The sequence below is a fragment of the Eublepharis macularius genome, chromosome 4 (genome assembly GCF_028583425.1).
Source record: "Eublepharis macularius isolate TG4126 chromosome 4, MPM_Emac_v1.0, whole genome shotgun sequence".
Taxonomy (NCBI): domain Eukaryota; kingdom Metazoa; phylum Chordata; class Lepidosauria; order Squamata; family Eublepharidae; genus Eublepharis; species Eublepharis macularius.
In genome coordinates this window covers 44264262-44285256 of record NC_072793.1, presented here as the reverse complement: position 1 = coordinate 44285256, position 20995 = coordinate 44264262, and the positions used below count along the sequence as shown (strand labels likewise).

Below are 20995 nucleotides of genomic sequence, written 5' to 3'. Positions count from 1 at the left end.
CAGCAGAATCAAGTGGTAAAACACACCTTAGAACGTACCTCTTCAGGTACAGGCAGAGATGAAGAGGGGCTGCATGTCTGAATTCTCCCTACCAAGGAAAGATCCCAACCATAGCAAAATAGTATGCCATGAGGCTAAACTGAAATCTTCTGCTCAGCATGCAGGTCTTCTGCATGCTGAAGAGGGAGGGAGGTAGCTTTGAACTTGCAGAATCCTTATTCTACCTGCCACTTGAAATGATATGACCCTAGGAAGAGCATCATCACGTTATTTTGCTGGCAGACTATACTGATACGTGTTACCCACAGTTTTGCTGATAAACTTCGGGAAGCCAGCCCATCCTTATAAACTGGGCTAATATTTTTTCTTAACCAAGGCCATAGTGTTAGATAACCAATGGAATTATAGCATCCCCATACTGCATAGTATTTCAGAGAATTAACTTGATCTAACAAAGTGTGGGGGGAGGACTGAGCATTAATCACACAGCACCAGTCCTCTAGAAGCACTAGAGAAAGTGGACCAAATGTGTGCCTGATATCAACTAGGTCCTGCAGACAGAGGCATCAAGTAAAACCAGGTGACCCTATATAAGCTCTCCAGGTACATTTCCCCACCCCCAAAGCCCTCCTGGCAGCCTAATCTTCTACACGATAGCAGAAAGAATTGCAGCAGTGAAGAAGATGGTTAACTAGACAGTGAATAAGGGCTGGGAGGGTGTAAATATAGATTTCATCTCAGGCATGGGGGGGGCATGGAGAATGGCATGTACCAAGCTTAAGACCAAAGCTCAGATGTGTCTTCCTTTTAGAAGGCTCACACCAAAACACACACAAGATGAAAGAGACCATTCGCTGCAACACAGTATTTCACTGGCTTCCTCTACATGCCCACCGCTGCCACCCCCCCCCACCCACCACACACATCAGAGCTTGGGCTCATCCCAATATGAAAGAGTCAAGCCACACTTCATGGACCTAAATAAGAGCTGCTCTGGATGAAAACAGAGATTGTACCAAATGAGGGCACCTGCTTTCCAGTATCATTACTGGCAGCATGCCAACATGGCCGCCGCTGCCGCCGCCACTGTCTCCCTCCACAGGCCAACTTATCTGGGGGGGGGGAGGGCGTAATCCAACTCCCCGTGTGAGAGAGGGCTTTCTGTGCCACTGCACCATCCTGTCCCATGGCACACTCAGGAATTCCATGGGAGTTTCCAGAAATTGTATCAGAATCAAGAGTTATCATCTTTGCCTTCCTCCCGTCTCAGCTCTCGCAACTGGCAGCATGTTCCCTGCAGCAAAGCATAGGAGCTCCCATCCCTCTTTTCAGCCTCGAAAGACTCACCAAAGCAAATTTAATAACCATCAGTGACCCGTTCAAGGCAGACCAATCCCATCAGGCACCTGCTGGCAGAGCTACATCAGCAGCTGGGATTCCCCTCTCCTCTCTCCACAAGCACACACACACACACCAGGGGAATTATATTTGCTGACAGCAGAAAGCAGATATCTCAGCCCCCTCCTTCAGGGCTTTAACAATTCAAACATCCTTCTCAGCACCAGTCAGAGAGAAGCAACATTTCTAGCCTCACACAACAACCCACAGGCCAGGGAGACCCTCCCACTAATATCAACCAAATCCCACAGCAGAAGGGAATTTCGGCCATCTGCAGGGCAGCCAGATTATCAACTGGAATCCTCATTTCCAAACCCTCGTGCAGGGGATGAGAAATGCCAAACCGCTGCCCCCATTGCACTCTTCTTTCTCGCAAGTAGTAACATCCGCAGACAGTTCAACCATCTCTCCATACCTAAGGCACAGATACAGGATCCTACCTTCCTTCCTTAACAGTACAGGAAAAAATCTTCAGCCATTCCATTCGCCATCTTGCACTGTCCACTGACAAGCCAAAGAGGAAGAGGAAACCCCAGCGTCTATATTCTGCAAGTAAAAGCAGCACCATAGTAGAAGAATGCAGAGGAAGAGGGTTTCTTCTTCCACCTTGGCTTGTCAATGGACAGTGCAAGATGGCAAATGGAAAAGATTAAAGATTTTTTTCTCCTTTGTACTTTAAGAAATAAGCAGGGATACGTAATCAAAATTAGCCTTTGCTCCTGGCTGGGTTAACAGCAGCAGTAAGACAAACAAAAAACGTTCTCCCCAACCTCTAGGACATCCTTCCTTACACTTTTACATGCTTCTAGCTAGCAACAGCAGCCCTCATTAATGCTGCACTGAGCAACCCTGAATTCTTATCTGTCAGAAAACAAGAATAGAAAAGGTCTCACACCATGCACAGAGGCCCCTGATTCTTGTACACCTTTGAGAATTCAGGCATAGCTGGCAATAACAACCACCTGCTGCATATTACCACCCATCTTAGCTCCCTGGTATAGCAAGCAAAGAAAACATTGATGCTTCAGGCTGCTTGAACAGGTTCCACTCCCAACAGGTAATGTAAACCCTGGGAAAAGCTATTCCTGGGGTGGCTTCAGCCACACCTCAGCCATCCCCACCCACAGGGAGATGAGGAAAGGGGTTCCCACGGGTGGCTAGGATCTAACCTTGTAAAGGTCCCACCCTTCCACTGCGGCGCCACACAGGACACTCCTACTACTAACACAGCAAGAAAGAGCAGTTTGGGGATTTGCCTGTCACCCTCAGGGCCTTCACCAGACTCCTTGCACAGGACAGTCCTGGAAGGTGTCTTTCTTACACAGCCATAAACAAGAGCTGCTCATTTTATATCTGCCTATTCTCAATCTCTAGTAGACCTCATTGATTGCCTTGAGGGGAGATATTTTCAGAAAAACTTCTCCAAAATACTCTGAGTATTCATCAATGGCCAATACACCCCTCACTCTTAGTCACTAACAGTGCAATCCTAAAAAGAGTTACTCTGTTCTAAGCCCATTGATTTCAATGCACTGTAAAACAACCAAGATTATTCTAACTACAGCAGCTCATACTTAAAACACACACACATTCATACACACTTGCTCCCACAGGCAGGATTCTACCAATTTATCAAAAAAAAAAACAATTTAACGTATGAATTCTGCAGACTAATTTTTTTTTTAAATACAGCATTCCACAAGTGCAGATTTTCTCATCATAGAGTTGCAGTAGTAGGGAAATAGTAGTGGCTCCAGAGCTCTGAAAGGGACAGGAAACTTGGGTCTTGAATCACTCTAAACTTTTAGCACTCCCTGGACAACCCAGGGAGCCCTACAATTGATTTAGAAGAATGGTTCCATCAAATAATTCTGGAAATAAGATACTAATGTGCCCCTTCATCTCTTCTCCACATGTTTTAGCTCTCTTTCTTCTGGTAGTCTAGGGACTCCTCCCTCCCTTTCTTTTACCAACATTTCCAAAAATGGTAAGCACCCCGTTCCATCTGCAAGAGCCACCAAGAGGAACATCAGATTAAGATGGCACCCTGAGAATTCCCGGCAGACTTACCAGCCTGATTGGCTTGTGGTGCAAGTCTGCCTCCTTGACAGGCTTGTCTTGGAAGGTGGGCACCAAGCCACGGCGGGCCAAAAGTTGTAGCAAGGCAGCATTATCCTTGGGGGCTGAGGCACCGTCAGGGCCTGGGGGTAAGGCCTGACGCCAGGCACGGCAGTAGATATCAGATGACAGTAACAGGCGGATAAGAGGCGGCTTCATGTGCTCCTGTTCGTACTGGTCTGTATAGAATGGTTCGCGCAGCTCAGTAGGGACGTGTTCTGTAAGAGGGAGAGAAAGAGTCATCCTACGTGTGCCCATTCAGCTCGACCCGAAATATCACATCTATCTAATCACATCTAACTAAACTTATCCTCTGCACTCAACGTCCTAAAGCTTTCTTGGCCCTTGGGAACTCTTCTTAGGTTATTGTCCCCCGCTTAGTCTCACATCAGTAAGGTACCGTGGCTAAAATACTGGACTGGATTCAAAGCCCCATTCAACCACAAAGATCAGTGGACCGCTTTATACAAGACTCTTGTCTGCTGTGAGAGTAAGAATGAGACATCCCATGTACATGTGCCTAGGCCTCAAACAAAGGTGGAGAACAAATGTGATGAATTTTCCCCAGGGCCCTCCAATGTCCACCTTTCCTTCAGCTTCCCTGTTACCATAGACTTGTTATAGATAGGTTATAAAGAAAAGGAGCCAAGAGGAGACTGGCTCAAGCCCAATTCCACAAGATGAAAGGGAGTCTGAACAGCCTTCAAACTCCTCAAGGCCATCAAGGATCCCTGATGGGAAAGGCTCTCTTTTCACACCTTTCTGCCTGGGTATGCAGGGATCAGGTAAGCAGCAACTGACATCAAGTCCTAGGTAAGCACGCATCAGGACAAATCTCTCAGTCAGCAGTCTCCAAAGAGACTGAGCTCAGGTGCTAGAAACACCTCCTATTTAACATCCACTGGCACAGTGTGAGACCCTAGAGAGTCATGCTTTCAGGACCAGACTTTTAGGTGGAAGTCCAGAGCCCGAACTCACAGGCTCAGCAGCCCCCCCCCCCCGCATACTTTTAGAAGTATACATTACCATCTAAAGGGGGGGAGATGCATAAGCCGGGTGCCCAAAATTACCTAACTCCACCACTGCCCCAATGCACATGCCTGCATCCCATTCCCAGTATGTACAGATATGCTATGTCAGGTCAACCTACATCCCTAGCATCATTTGAAGGGTTAGTGAATGAATGTTGCTGATGTCTCATCCCTTCCTATGCCCAGAAAGACATGCTAATTCCTACAGAAAGGTAAGTTTTCTAGCATGGACCACAACCCCGCCCCCCCCCCATCCTGTCCACTGCACAGATTCATTGTTCATTAGGATGCTTTTCCTATTCTAACAGCATCCCAAGAGACCAATAGCTACTTTAAAAGACAACAAAGTCTTGGGAACATGGACAAACACCCTTTTTTGTAAGCCTCTGCATATCCATACTTGGAGCCCATTCCTCTAGAGACGCACAGCACAGCCCCACCAGAACAAGGGATGCTTTTTAACCAACTACTTAAGACTTTAATTCAGACAGGTTTTTATCTATGCTAGCTTTTCAAATGTGTGACTACCATACCCTGTTGTGTCTGTTTTCATTGAATGTCCTGTTGATCATGTTGTATTTTGCTGTCAATGTCCTAACTACTGATTATATTGTATTCACCTGCAGTATTGAAATCCGCCTTCGATCTCAGTGAGAAAGACGGACTATAAACAAACAACAACAAAAACAACAACAATAATAACATTAACTAGTTAAGAGGCAAGAGACGCCCTAATTGCAGAAGCAACTGAAGGTTTCCAGCACTACATGGGAACAGAATCCTCAGAGGCATGTGACTTGGTAATGTTTGAGGGTTTTTCCCCAACTTCATTTCCACAGCCCAAGCCCTGTCTTTGCCAAATTTTCCATAAAGCAGGAGGAAAGGAAGAAGGAATAATACAGATGGAGCATTAGCTAAACCAGCACAGAGCTATACGCTTGGGAAGCAGACTAGAGGATTTGAATCAGAGACTGCACAGAATGTAAACTAAGGGCCAAGCTAGAAGTGACAAGTTACACTTGAATGGAAAGTGAACAGACTCACGTGTATTCCTCCCTGTTCACTTGCACTCCACTCCAGCATGTAGGGCCAAGCTACAAGTGACGAATGACACTTGAACGGCAAGTGGAGGGCAAGTGAACAGGGAGAAATACACTTGCTGTTCAAGTGTCATTCATCACTTGTAGCTTGGCCTGTAGTGATCACATAGTGATCAAGTGGAGCGCAAGTGAACAAGGAAGAATACACGTGAGTCTGTTCACTTGCCATTCAAGTGTAACTCGTCACTTCTAGCTTGGCCCAGAGTCTCACAGGAGGTACCTTCAGCTGAGCATTGAATTGAGAGCTCTCACACAAACTCACCTCAGCAAGCAAGTATAGCAGAGGCAAGCAGCATAGGAACACCTACTGGAGCTGGCAGTGAGCCATAAGAAAAGGACCATTATTATTTGCCCTAGCAGCCTTATTCACCTTCTTATTCACTTCTAACTGCTCCAAGCAAAATACAGGAAGGGGCAACCAGTACTTTCACTTCATCCTTTCATGGGTATGGGATGGGGGAGATAAGAGATACTGTTTCTGGATTTCATGGGTTACACTAAGTCAGGATTCCTTTGCTTTAGCTACTCATAAATGCTTTTAAAGATTTTGGCTATCAGACATGACTTTTTCACCATAATTTCAAATATGGGATCGGCCTTTCCTGTATTGGTTGAAGCAAGGAGGGCCTCCCCTTAGATAGCGTCAAAAGACATTGAAGGGGCTGGTAAGTCCCGAAAAGAAAAGAAACCACAAATAGGTACCGCAAATGTCTGTGGTGTTGGAGAAGGAAAATAATCATCTGGGCCATTTTCACACGTACCTGTATGCATCTGGAAGATCACGCGAAACTCACGGCATGAAGCATCTTCCTAGTACAATTTCCCAGCATGATCCCCTTCACTGGTGTAATGACGTCAGAAATCGCACCATTAAAGGGGATCGTGATGGGAAATCGCGCTAGGAAGACGCTTCATGCCGTGAGTTTTGCGCGATCTTCCGGAGGCTTTGGGTGTGTGAAAATGCCCTGTATTTTATTTTACTCTGTTTAGAGATCGGGAAGGGGGACAAATCTATCAAACCATGTGGATACTTTTGTAACTCCTCTCACTCCTAATTTTATATTTATCTAAATACAGGTCGGTAGACACACACCTTTGAAAAATGAACATTTCAGTTCTACCTGTACAAAATAACAAAAAAATGTTTCCTAAGTACAGGAGCCCCCAAAACAGTGAGCAGAGGGCCTCTGAGTAATTAATCCAGGAAAGGATTACAAAGCTTCTGATTCAAAGCACTGACTGTGGTGATTTCAGACACCTCTTCTCAAATGAAAGTTGCCTTCAGAGTCTAGGGCAGCAAAGGCAGAAGGCCACAGGCGGTGAGCCTCAAGCCAAGAGTGGTTTGGCTCTTCCCCTTCGGCCCACACCAATGCTCATGCCTCAGGCAAGCCTTGCTTGAAATCCTACTTGGAAAAGGGAGGGGCAGATACTTCAAGCAGTTGCTGGTAACTGGCTGGGTCAGGTGACCATAATTTCCTCCCTTTCTCCATACCTCAGGCAAGCCAGTTTGAGATTATACATTTGTTTTGCCAAAACCTGTACTCCTTGTACCTCCTTTGCTATAGAAAAAGAATGGTGTATAGTGGGAGTTTAGGACAAAGCTTCCAATAAGCTTAAGAAGACATGGTTGCAACACAGGCATCCCTTTGCTTACTTGAGAACAGGAACTGCTAACTCAGCTCAGGGCCTTCAACACCCGGGGCTGCAACTGGCAGGTGTAGAGAAAGCAAACAATTCATACTAGCCTCTTGTGTCCTCTCCGACAGCAAGATAACACCGGAGCCAACACGCACGCGCTCTACTGGCTGTTTCCTCAAGAGGCCAGGCCACGAGACTTAAGCTCTACGTGTCAGCTCCTGCCAGTAAGTAGGCTGGGAGGGCCAGGACATTCCTGAGAAAGCAAGCGAGCAAAGGGAACAGGTGGAACAGCTTTACCAGCTGATTCAGCATCACCTGATCACAGCCACATCTGCACGAGACCAGACTTGTGGCTCCAACCCCGGCTTCTGCCCGCCCCATGGCTGAGAGCCCAAATAAACAAATCCCTCCATCCATCTGGCAGAGAGCCCATCACACCCACCCCAAGGACTCAGGGCATCCAACACGGGGAACAGCTTGTTTGGAAAGGAGACACAGGCATCTTGAACAGAAGTGCTTAGGTTGTGAATGCAGCAGGTGCTCCCCGCCCCCCTGCCCAAGCATGGCTTCAGTCAGGGCAGGGGGGGGCACATGTTACCTCTCCCCACTGAGAGGCACATGCCTCTCCCCACTGAGATCACCACCAAGGAGAAAGCTCAGACACCTCATATGGCAAACAAAGTAGAACTTGCCTCAAGCAGCACAGAACTATAAAGGAATGCAAACAGGCCAAGGCAAAGACTAATGGCTAAATGCAACAAACATGGCTTCCTGTCCCATGACAGTGCCTGTACCAATCCTTCCCAAGGACCAGCAAGGCAACTACTCCTTAGGCACACTCTCTTTTGCTCAACTGCAGTGAAGATGGGCCGTTTGCCCTACACAGAGACACGCCTAATATAGTAAACAAGCAACACAGCTCCAAAAATGATCAAGTCAGCCTCCCTTACCCATCCTCACACATGTATTACTTTTGTTTAGGGAAGGAGCCTCTCACAGTATGCCAAGCAGCAGTGTAAGAGTAGCAGTGAGAAAGTCCAAACACACACCAGCCTGAGAAACACCTACACCTTTCTTCTTCCACCTACTCTTTTCTGGAAGCCAGCAGAGGAAACGTGTCCAATATAGGCTGGCTCAGGGAACTAATCCTGCTGGCAGGCAGAGCTCTTTATCTAAGAAGGAACAAGAGGAAAGTGCATGATACTAGTAGGGAATTGTCAAGGCCTTGTCCTGTCTTTGCAAGAGAAAGCATCCCAAGCACGCACACGTTGCTCAGCTTGGTCTCCACAGTCCTCAAGAAATGTCTGGTTATCTCCAAGAGGGTTTCTTTACAGCAAACATAGACAATCCTCTCCTCTTCCTCCATGACGGATTCAAGATCACCACAAGGAAGGGGGATTGTTTTTGGTGACTTGCACCCAGATCCAAAAGCTACACAACACCAAAAAAAAAAAAAGGCTCAGATAGACCTCTCCTGGGCAAGGAGGGAGGAGGAGACCATTATGTGAATGACAGGTAGTTGTAGCAATGGAATGACGTTATGGTAAAACTGTCTTGCAATTAGAATTGCCAGGATGTGCCTACCAACCAGCAGGAGAGTTGAGGGCAGAGACACGAAGGGAGTCAGCTGTGCCAGTACATCAATTCTGGGGAAAACTCAGAAGTGATATAGGGTAGCTCTAGGAATTGCTGGAAAGCCACTCCATGTCACTTCTGGGTTTTTTCCCCCAGAAGTGATGTGGTGAGGTAGCCAATTTCAGTTTTTTTAAAAAAATCTCTCCCCCACACAGCACTCAGAGCCCCTAAATGAAAGAGGCAAGTTGCACATTGGGTGTCTCTCCTTTAACCTGCTGGATTATCCAAAATACCAAATGATTTACAAAACAGAGCCACAGTTGTTTGGAGGCTCTCCTGTGAAATGGCATATGTGCCATGAGCAAATCTGTTGTGCTCCCCTCAACACTATCCACAGCAAAAGAAACAGGTGTATGCACTGGCCATGTAGCTAGATAAACTAATGTCAGATGAGAGGAGCATAATTGCGATGCAGAATGAACAAACTTTCCGCTTGTGGGATAAAGAAATGTTCCTCCCTGAGCGCAAATCAAGGAGAATGTCAGTGATAGATGAGTGGGTTCAGCATCAATTCCCTATGAGCTACTAAGCCACAACAAATATGAGGAGCAAGAATGGAAAAGACCTAAGAATGTGGGTTACATTGAGAATTCTGGGGTGGTGAACACTCTAGAGAATAAGTTACAATACCTAAGGTCTACCCAAGCACATTTGAGGGAACTGTGAGCCACAGCTTTATATTTCAGAAGATGCAGAGCTACCAGTTCTCACCAGCCCCACATGCCGGCTTTACTATCATATTAGACCAAAACCAAAATACGATGCTGAGAAGTTGCACTGCTCTCACGACAGGAAGTCACTTTATCACATGGACCTTTACCTAAAAGCAAGTAAATAAATAACCATAAGAGGACAGGTACCACAAATTGAGCTTCCCCAACCATTAATGTCCAAGGAAACAATCCTCCCATGCTCCCAACCAGCAGGCAGGAGACTTAACACATAATGAACAACAAGTATGATGCCAGACAGCATCCCAGAGTGACATGTAACTTGATTGACATATTAGACAGCAGCCCAAATGACCAGGATTACCTTTATCCCACCCTTCCTCCAAGGAATTCAAGGTAGCATTCTTCCATCCCACATTTTATCCTCACAACAACTCTGTGAGGTAGATTAGACTGAGAGTATGAGACTAGAGACGGGCACGAACCGGAAAAAAAGAACCATGTGGTTTGTGGTTCGTTAAATTTCACAAACCAAGAACTACAAACTTTCACGATCCTGCCCCCCTGGTTCGTGAACCTGTTCGTTTGGTTCGCGAAAATGTCACATCCAGGTCAGAAAACTGTTACTTCCAGGCCAGCAGGAGGTCACTTCTGGGCCAGCAGAAGGTCTGCAGGAAGTCCATCCCATTGCCTAGGAAACTGATTGAGTGGCACCAGGCTGTCTGCAGTGACAAACCAAAAAACGAACCAGCCTAAAGTTTGTGGCGGTTCATCAAAAATGGGATCTGATGAACCGCTGGTTCACGAACCATGAACCAACCTGGTTCGTCATGAATTTTGGTTCGTGCCCATCTCTATATGAGACTAGTCAAAGGTGACCCAGTCAGCTGATCTGGAATTTGAACATGGGTGTCTAGCCCAGCATGCTAATCACTATACCACACTGACTCTGCACTCTTCTTGAGACAATGACAGTGACTGAATCAGAGGCAGAGAACTTTATGATTGTAAACGGAGCCCACAATTTGTAGGGAAATGCAGCTTATCAACATGATCATCAGTATCTAGCTAGCCAATACCTTCAGAACATCTCATGATCGCAGTGCAAGGGGAACCCCTTTTAAAGAACCACCTCAGCATGTTTTGAAGAGAAGACTGTACTCCCAGGACTGGAAAACGCAGTTTTGTTCCTGTTCCTAGCCCCAGCCCACTTAATAACCCTCCAGATGTTGCTCTCATATCACAACTGCAAAGTACGTTTAGAGAGACATTTCAACACTTAGCAACCCAGATGAGTTGAGATAATTTACAACAGTTTTGCTTAAAGCAAATGGGAAGTTTCCCTCTATTCTGAGGAACATTTAAAATATGGAGTTCTCATTTTAATCAACATATGCTATCTTAGGGGGTGGGGAGACATGAATGAAGACAGAGCAGTAAGAACATGTAAGCAGGTTTTGGAAAAACTCGGAACATCACACATCTTTTAGTCAGGCTCAAACTACCTGTTATCTTCAAACATGTAACAGCAGTCTAACCACCCAATCTTAAGAAAAGCAAGAAAAGCCACTTCTCAGGAAGGCAAGCAGGAACAGAGAAGTAGTATGTGCACCTGTGCATTTAATCCTTTCTGTCCCAGTGTCTCCCTGCTCCACGTTGTTCCATCTGTGACTCTTGAAGACAAACCGGCCCTCACAAACTTGCATTTAGTAAAAAGTCCAGTAGCTCCTTTAAGACTAACCAACTTTATCAAGGCATAAGCTTTCGAGAACCACAACTCTCTTGGTCAGGTGCATCTGACCAAGAGAGCTGTGGTTCTCGAAAGCTTATGCTTTGATAAAGTTAGTTAGTCTTAAAGGTGCTACTAGACTTTTTACTATTTTGCAACTACAGACTAACACGGCTAACTCCTCTGAAACTTGTATTTACAACCTCACAAGGGGGCAAAGCCACCTGGGATTTGGAACAGGGAAATGGCATTGGGGAAGAGAGCAGGATTTCTTACTCCATCCAGCTCTTGCTGTGCTCCTATTCACACCTCCCCTGCATCAGAACCCTCGATTCTTTTCCTGTGATAGAAAGGGTCAGTAGGCTGGGCTATCGTTTCTTACGTTCAGGAAAATCATGGAAGTTTTATGCAACACTAGCAATGGGTCTTTCAAATCTTTTGAACATTTCTTAAACCATGTCAAGGGATCACTAGAAAATGCCCCCAAAGTGCAGAGAGGTGATTCTAACATGAGTTAATGATTATAGGAACACAGGGAGGTAGTATACATCAGAGGTAAAAAAAAAAAATCCCTTCTGATGCTTCACAGCACTCTGCTTTGCCCACCCTTCCCAGAAAGTATGACCCAAAAGAGAATCAGCTAAGGAAGGCTCCTCTACTCCCACCACCACCATATGCAAAGCAACAACTTCTCTGCTGGTTGCTAACACCCATACTCTTCAGTAACCCTGTCCTCCTGCAGCATGAAAGCACAGAAGTCTGTGCAAGCACATGCAACAAGTGCATCCCAGGGACTGTGCAGGAGCCAGAGGGGCTAAGGCAGAACCGGTATCCAACACAGGGAGGCACCCACAGAGACAACAGATACTGACATGTTGCAAAGGCCCCGGGATGTACATACAGTAGCCTGAAATGACGTTAGCCAATTTTCTTATCACTGTCACTCAAGTCTGCAACCTGGATTCTATTTCCCATCTACAGGCTGCTTCTTCTAACACAGACCACAACCCAGGTGAAGGGAGCCTTGATGTCCAATAATCCTGCACTTCAGGCAGAGCTGCTGCATGTCAGGAAGAATATGCTTAACAAGCAAACATAGAAAAGCAAAGCACAGCATCAAAAGCAAGACGCAACACATCAGGGAAGTGAGGGAAAGTGGAAGCTGCTGTTACATGGGAGCAAACAAACTTGGGCTTGCTCTCTAAAACTGCCAAAACGGGGAAGGGGCGAGCAGCATGGTCACTCTCAATCATAACATACCAGAGGACATAGATATGTGGCCTGATGAGCAACAAGAAAGAGAGCCAAAGCAGCCCAAAGAGATCAAAGGAAAGAGTTTTTACGGACCCCCAACATGATGCAGGACTATGTCAAAGGGCAATAAAAGATACAGAGATTGAACCTATACATGCAGCAAGAGTCCCAAGATGATAAAATAGAGTGTATTGTTTCAGACTGCAAGCAAAAGCTCAGATGTTTAATGCTTGCCTATAATTTAAAACATATCCCATTCCTTGTAAGCAGAAAACTACTACCCCAGAAAGGAAAGAGCTGGGATAGAACCTCCTTCCATGATGTGCTTTCTGCTTGAATTTGAAAAGTTGCAACCCGCCCCCTCGTCTGCAGCCTGAAGTCATGTAGTCTACCCCACTACAACTTTCTTTTCTTTTCTTTCCCTTTCCCTTTATTTATTTATTTATTTATAGCCCGCCTTTCTCACTGAGACTCAAGGTGGATTACACCATGTTAGATTAGTACGGACAATATCAAGGACATTTCCATAAAGAATGCCAATGTGTATGAGTTGACAAGGCCCATATGACTAAGGACTAAGGAAGAGTCAGCTTGAGAAAACTGACAGACACACTAGAGCTAGCAGAAAATGCTACTAATTTGGGCAAGAGAGAGAGTTTCCCTGCTTGAGGATCCATCATCCAGAACAGGAGTAGGCTGCCAATCCCGTGGGCTGTTGCTGTTGTACAAATGTCATGCCAGATGGACCCAGATCAAGCTCTTCTCTTGGATACTTGGAACATGAAAAAGAAACATGGGTTTTACAGTGCAAGAGATTTGACTTAATTGAAGAGACAAGTTTGGGAAAAATCACAGGTGAGAGACGTAGTCAAGCAGTTGGACTGGAGAGAAAAACAAAGCAGTGGAGCAGCACTCACCTCCCTGAACAACAGAAAAGAAGAGTTGCTGAAGTGACTGCTGTACCTATGGTGTGGCCCTTGACAGAAGCTCTAATGCCATCTCAGTACTGTGGCATGATGTAGTCCACACAGGAGACAAACAAACTCAGGCATTTTCCATTCAAGAGAAGAAGCCACTAAAAGCATACCACGTCAGCCTGTATGGGAATGCTCAGGCGGCAGCGAGTTAAACTAGACTGAAGCCAAGTCCCAAAGAAATGGCAACAACCTTCCCATTCAACTCCAGCTGGCCTGCCATGGGCCAGAATTCCAAATCTCTTCCCTTCCACATGGAAGTTCTCTACCGCTGCAGCTACTTCAGAACTTCTTTGCTATCAATGATCTCTAGCCCCTTCCAGAGAGTAATGGCGTGGTAAGACTGGGTGTGTAGTTAGAATCAATACAGGGAACAAGCAAGATCAGGTACCAAGGACAATGAAGCAATCACTAACAGGTTGACAGAGGCATTGGTAATTTTAAGCCACATTCAGGATAATGCAGTGTTATGCACTGAGGTGGGCCTGACAGTGTCCACTATGATCAAAGAGATCAGGGAACAGACCAGGCTTCTACAGAGTCCTCTTTGGTCAGAATGAGCCTCCTTAAGATCATCACCACGACTGAGTTGCACCCCACTTGTTAGTTGCACAAGGGCACTACTGCTTGTAAACACTAAATGACAGAAAGACCCATGTGACGTATGGACACTGGGTCTGAGAAAGATTGAAAACCATTGTCTTAATGGGAACTAATGTTGTAACCTCAAGGCTGACCAGATATTTGACATCCTGCTTATTAGTATAAACAACAGTGCATGGGTCCTGTGTTGATGGTGAAAGAAACATAATACAGCTCACCCCAGGCCAAGCAGGAGCCTCTTCCTACTCAGAGGACTCTTCAAGTATACAGGAAATTACAGCTTTTTAAATCAAAGGGAAAAACCAGCTTGAGGAGGACTAAAAATGCTCCAGCAGCTGTCACTCAATTAAAGGGGAGAGGGCAGGGAATCAGCCTGCTCAGACTCCTAAGAGCCAAGAAAAAACTATGCAGAAATTTTGCAGGGCAGAATTTCCCAACCGTTCCCCCTCTCACAATTCCTTATAGATCTCCAGCTTGGGTTTTTTTTTCTAAATCCAGTCAGTGAAGACACACAGTGATATGTATACACCTACAGTCATGACTACTGGACCAGACGGAGACTGAACTCATTCTTTAAGTATATTTCATCCTGCCACACCAAACAAGTGCCATTCTACTCTAATCCAAAATGGGGGTCTATCCTATACCCATGACAATGAACTCAAACAGGTTTAGACAACATGTTTAGGGCAAATTTTAGCACTTGTATATACAAAGGCAGCTAGAGGTTTGTGCAGTTCTTACTGTGCAATTCTATGCACACTTACCGGGAGTAAGCCCTAGTGAATGCAATGGGAGTGACTTCTAAGTTTACCCCCATAGGATTGTGCTGTTAAGACTAGTAGAGTCTTCCTCCACAGATCATACAACAGACAGCTGAGAATGCAGGTCAGTTCTAGGGAAAGCCAAGGAAGGTTTAGGTGTCAGACCTACGTACCCATTAGACAGTCTTGAAAGCAATCTTGGTATCTCTTTGAGATCAGGCACATCCCCGCTAATAACTACCCTGGCACCAGTTCAACTAGGAAAGCACTTTGTTGGAGATTCAGTTCATGCCACTTTAGTCTGATAAAACAAGGCATACAGGACTCGATCCCCGAGATGAACATTCAGCTTCATGATGGACAAGAGAAACCATACAACTTCACAGCAATGTAGGGCAGAGATTTTTTTTTCTCGATTTCTTTTTCAAAAGGGATTATTTGATGGCTTCATGCTCTTTTTTGCTTCACTGGTTGCCAGATAATATCAAACAGATATTAAAAGAAAAAGGAACCATAAAGTTAAAAAAGAGGTAGTTAAATATTTTTATCAATGCCCTAATAAACTATGCCCACAAGTGCTAAAGGAAGTAGAGGCAGAAACCTCAAAACCACCAGCTACCATCCTTGAGAAATCTCACAAGACAGGAAAGGTTCCCATCAACTAGAAAAGGCAGGCATTGCATCTATATTTAACAGGACAAATAGGAGAATTCAAGAAATTACAGGTCTAGCTTCTACTTCATAAGACATTATTAGAACAAAGCAGCTGTCACGAAAAATCTGTAAACACTTAGAAGAAAATAAGGTGATTATTAGCAACCAACATGAATGTGTTAAATCAGACCACGGTAAGTCAACTTATTCTTGTTCTTTGACAGGCTGGCCTATTTGAAGCTACTTAAAACTTCTGACACATTTCTGTATGATATACATTTGAGAGGGAGAAATGAAGACCTGATGACACTATCATGAGGCAACTATTATTCTTCCAAAAGCCATACTCAAACATCAAATTAAGAGGTTTTTTCATTTTTAAAAAATTGGATGTGGTGCTCAGCTCTGGGTGATGCAAAGCTTCAGGACACTACAGAGGATAGAATGCTCACACCTCAACAAAACATAACTCTGAAATGCAAGCAATACAATAAATGTCAGCTACATATTTTAAAAGTTGCTTTCACTCTAGTCCAATATATGTATATACTCCTCAGTGTTCACTGGAGGCTCATTGAACTGCGGGGGTAGTGACTTTGGGTGAAGCCAAAGATGTTATGTCTCTGTTCATGGCCTCTAGCTGTGCCTGAACTAGCTCTGGGTCAGCACTGGCGTATAATTACTAACTTTGATCTTGGTTTACATGGATTCAAAAATCTAAGCAAGAAGCAGAAATCTAAGCAGTGTGAAGCTATTGTAAAAAAAAAAGTATTCACTAATGGAAGAAAGCTACCAAATACTCAGCAAGTGTTCTACTTAGCCTGGTTGATCTTTAATATTACCTTCTAGGGACTCTACAAAAGCAAAATTCAGAAGAGCACAAAAAAGATTATGAAATACAGAAAGGCTGAAAGAAGATATATCTGCTTAACTTGTAGAAAACATAGGAGGGAAGATGAAATAGTCATGATGACATTCAGACTCTGCCCTTCTTCAAAGGAGTTTGTTTTATCGTCACAACGGCCCTGCAAGTCAGGATAAACTGAAACATAGCAGAGACCACCGCATGACGGTCATTGCTGAGTAAGGATTTGAACTCAGCACTCCCCAGTTCATGCCTAACACTTCCTACTAGGAATCAAGGACAAATATCCACTCAAAGATGAGGCAAGTACAACAGTAATTCACCAGGAGTAGGAATGTCCAACCACCATGGGTCCCAATTGCAGCAAGAATGTTCTGTCCAGTCAGACATCAAACAAAAGACAGCGGAACACTTGCATCACTTCCTGCCCCACCCTTTGCTGCAAACTCTTGAGGATAGAGGCTGTTCCACTTTGTGAACCAACACAGAAGATCCAAACTTGCAAAAGAATCAACTCCAAGGTGCTACCACATAACACATAATTACTAACAATTAGCAGTGTCAGACAGGAAAGAAACCCTGTTAAGGGTTAGCCAGTTCCTGACCCAGTTATGGGTAAGTCACCAGAAGATGGTTGGGTAAGCCAAGTGGATCCACTACATAGCACTGGTGCCCATAGTTAGGAAAGCTGACTCTCATCCCTGGGGATATTCCAGAGATAAAAAGGGTATCTTGCCCTTTTTACTCTCTTACTGGAAGAACAATACAGGCAGCAGCCTATCCAATTGCTCAGTAAGAAGCAAACTGGCTTCTAATGTTCCAGCCAATGAACACATAACACTTAAACCACAGAAGAATAATTATTACTTCCTCATTATATGTAATTCTGAAGTATTGGCCCACCGTATACAGCGACATCTATGCAAATGGCCAAGCACAAAGAGGGTTCTGCATACCTGGGGAAAACAACAAAGAAAAATGCAACTTCCCCCTTAATTACCAAGCCGGACCACCATCACCTCACATCAAAGGGAGTCAGAGATGCATCACAGGGAGCTAAAATTCTAAAGGCAACCAAAACAGTACCTTGCAACAGTTCACATTCCTAAGGCAATCCAAAACAATGCCTGACCAAACACCAAGGCCTCCAGCTCCCATAGTACCAGGAGATCTCACCACAGAGTACCATGCCCTCAGCCAGGAACTGGACATCAGATGGAACAAGCCCCATTGGATAACAAGAGCAGTGCACCTTGGCATCTGTTGGGTTGCTACAGCAGCTCAAAATGGCAACTGAAGCAAAGCAAAGCCAGTTTACTAGACTTCAGGCACCACAGCAAGCTGGCTAGACAATAAGGGGGAAGAGTAGTCTGAAGAGGGTGCAAGGAGGACCCCTCAACTGTAAATTAAGTAATTTGGTAGATATTAAGCTTGTTGGCATTTCACATTCACACTGACTTAAATTACCTATCCTTTAGGTCACCATGCATTGCGTAAAACTCCTGCCTGGAGACCTACTGAGAGCTGCCCCCATCACCCTAGCTTATCCTGAGAGCTGCTAACAGCTCCTGGTATGAAGTAGCAGGTGTCGGGTGAAGAAACAGCTTGGCCTGCATGCTGAAAATGCCCTCAAGTCTCTAACCTGAAACTTCTGCAAGTCACAGAAAATAGTACAAATCCTCCCAGGTTCGTCAGCCACACCGCTGGACTTTGAACCCAGCACTGGCTCAGCAAGAGTGATCTGGCCTCCATCCAAGTCAAATGACAAGTCTCTCTCCCTTCACCACAATGTACTGTTTGTGTGTCACTAATATGACAAGGAAGGGCAGGGACAAGGGGAACCTGTTCTTGCTTGGGGTTTGACCAGATCATGTATTTACATTAACGCCAGCTTAAGAGCTGGTCACCCAGTGACACTCCTGTGAGAGCACACACAAAATACACACATGGCACTTCAATGCCAACCACTACTCTTTCCCTTTCAAGTTTCTTCATGGGATGGCTCTTGTTCCTCACTCCTAGGGAAGTCACATTTCATCAGTTAGGGGGAACAGCTTTTGGGCAGCAAAGCTCTTACAGCCAAACATGGGTGAGGGGAGAGACAGTTATTATTTGTGCCACAGCCTCACAAAGTCTTTCCCCTGTTCCAAGCTCTCGAGCTGGCTTGCATCCCAGCAGGCTTCAAACCCTACTGCATTACTTCCAGGTCAACAGCCTCAGAGGAACATCCACCCCCAGCCCCCTGGGTGGAAGCCTGTTGCCTCTAACTAACAAACTCAGTCTCCCAGCTGCAGGTGTGCTGGCAACATGGAGCTCCAAATATTTCAGCAACACTGCCAGGCTAGGGCTCTAGAGTACACACAAAAATTACCTCACAGAGAAACAGTGCAATCCTAAGAAGAGACCACTTCAAACAAATATGGACAATTTGTATGGAAGCATGATACTTAAGAATACAAAGTATATGGGCTATTGCCCTTTCAGCAGCAGGAAGGGCTATAAAAGATCACCACTAGAAGTTCAAATCTAGGGGGGAGAAACAAGATCTGGGTTAGTGAAAGCAAGAGAACAGTGATGAAGTCACCTCTCCTTTGGTATAGCACCAGCAAAAAGAGCTGTCCTCACCAGGGATTCTTTGCTGCCTTTTTTTCCAACCCTTTGCACTCCTCCCAATGCCTAGAAGCAAGGCCAATCCGTAAATCCTCACAGAACATTAATTTCAGGCCTAGCACAAAGAGCAGCAACTGGAGCCAGGATTGCCCAGGAGCACAGTGCTGGGCCTGGCATTTCAGGGATCTGGATGGGACCGCACTAAAATTACAAACTAGCTTCTGCTTAGAGCCTACCTGGACACCCTGTACTGCTATGGCAAGGCCTAAAGATTAAGCACGTGGCATCCCAGGCAGTGTTAATTACTTCATCCCTCTCTTTTTTCTCCTTAAAGCAGCCACAGCCTGACCTAGCAATAAAGAAAAGAGAGGCTCTTATGGCCGGGGATGTGCTCTTTCCTGATGGCCCTGTTTCCCCTCAAGGAATATGACACCTGCATAGAGGCCACTGGATAAAAGGTAAACACCAACAGTATCATCACAGTAACTACTAGGGACACCCAACAAGGTGCAGTCACAATGACACCCTCAGCCTTCACAGGCCAGCAGGTTATCAGGCTGCCCAGCAAGTTGTGTGTCAAGCCCTCTGATCTCACAAAATAGAACACTAATCACGCAGAAAGATAGCGGCAGCCTAACAAAGGCCCTACTGAGCAAGGGAGGAAATGGAATTATGAGGGGCGCAAGATTTACATATGGGAGCACTAAGAAAGCACAGCATGCCCTCTCTGTGCCATCATGGCAGCCCCCCCCCCGCCCCCATTAAAGAGGCTCCTTCACAGTCTCAGGGCAAACCCTTCTACCTGCTTGGTTAAAAATTACGAGGAGGCTCCCATTAGGAGGAAAGGTACAAAGATGAGCGCCAGCTGGCTCTGCCAGCCCCACCCGGACTTTCTGGTCCAGACGGCGGCGACCTAGCCGAGCCCATTGTTACCGCTCTAAGGACGGGCTGGGAAGAACAGGAGGGTTTACCAAGGCAGCCCCCCCCCCCGCCATTGTCGCCGACTGCCAGCAGGTAGGGCAGCCCTGGTAGCCGACCGCGATGGGGGAGGGGAATGTATGATGCCAGCCTTCTCCAGAGAGATTGGGGGGGGGGGGAGACAGAGAAAAGAATGCAGCTCTAAAGCGAAGCCCAGGGAGCTTACAACCCGCTAGAGCGCGATCCGGTCGCAACAGCGCCCCGACGGGGGGAAAATCACAGCCTCTCCTCACGCCCCTCCTATAACAAATCAGGAAGAGAAATCAATAGGGCTCCGGTCTCTGCCCACAGCACAGCACGCCAGCCAGCCTCACCCACCCCCGCCAGCGGTTCCATTGGTACCTGCACCCCCGTAGCCCTTAGCGAGCACCCAAGCCAGGCTGGCAGCGCTGCGCGCCCGAGGGAAATCATACTGATCCAAGGGCTTGATCTCGGGCACCAGGAAGCTCTTCCTCATGGCCGCGGCTGCAGCGGGCGCGGCGGCCACCATGGCCCCCCCACCGGGGTCTGAAGCTGGTTTCGGCCTGGCTCAGGGGCGGCTGCGGAGACCGGAGTGGCGCGAGCAGCGACGGCACGAGCCGAGCGCATCCCCGGCCGCCGTCGCCTTCCCCTCCCGCCAGCTCCAGGTGCAAGCGCCCGCCCCGCCGTCCTCTCCCTCCCGTGCCCACGTGATCCCGGCCGTCAATCAAGGCGGAGGCGGGGCTTGCCGACAGGTAATTGCCCCGGGAGAAAGCGAGGCGGCGGGGGACGAGAGCCGCAGCTCAGAGTGGGTTGGCCGGGCGCGTGCGCGCTCTGCAGCAAGCCGGCCCCGCGCTTGTGGGGGGAGCTTAGAAGCGCTCATCTATTCATTACGCGCGGGGAGACACGAGCGGCAACGGGAGGCAAAGCTGAGCCTGGGATTCCCTCCCCCGCTCCTCCTCCCTCACTGCACAGACTGGAGGCGACCGCCCCAGCCCTTTCTCCGGAGAGAGAC

General features: G+C 46.5%; 1 protein-coding gene across 3 annotated transcripts in view; it reads right to left on the bottom strand.

Moving 5' to 3' along the window:
- The window catches only part of LOC129327388 (calmodulin-regulated spectrin-associated protein 3-like), a 43437-nt gene extending 22811 nt beyond the window's left edge, over positions 1 to 20626 (bottom strand). For 2 of the 3 annotated variants that reach the window (XM_054975995.1, XM_054975996.1), the window contains exons 1-2: positions 20365 to 20626; positions 3469 to 3734 (exon numbers count right to left, since the gene is read on the bottom strand). In XM_054975995.1, coding sequence (XP_054831970.1) covers positions 3469 to 3734; positions 20365 to 20512 — 414 coding nt within the window. In that variant the 5' untranslated portion in view covers positions 20513 to 20626. Of the gene's footprint in view, positions 1 to 3468; positions 3735 to 5080; positions 5137 to 20364 lie in introns of those variants that run through there. The other variant, XM_054975997.1, reaches the window with a different exon arrangement.
- Positions 20627 to 20995: the final 369 nt, after the last annotated feature.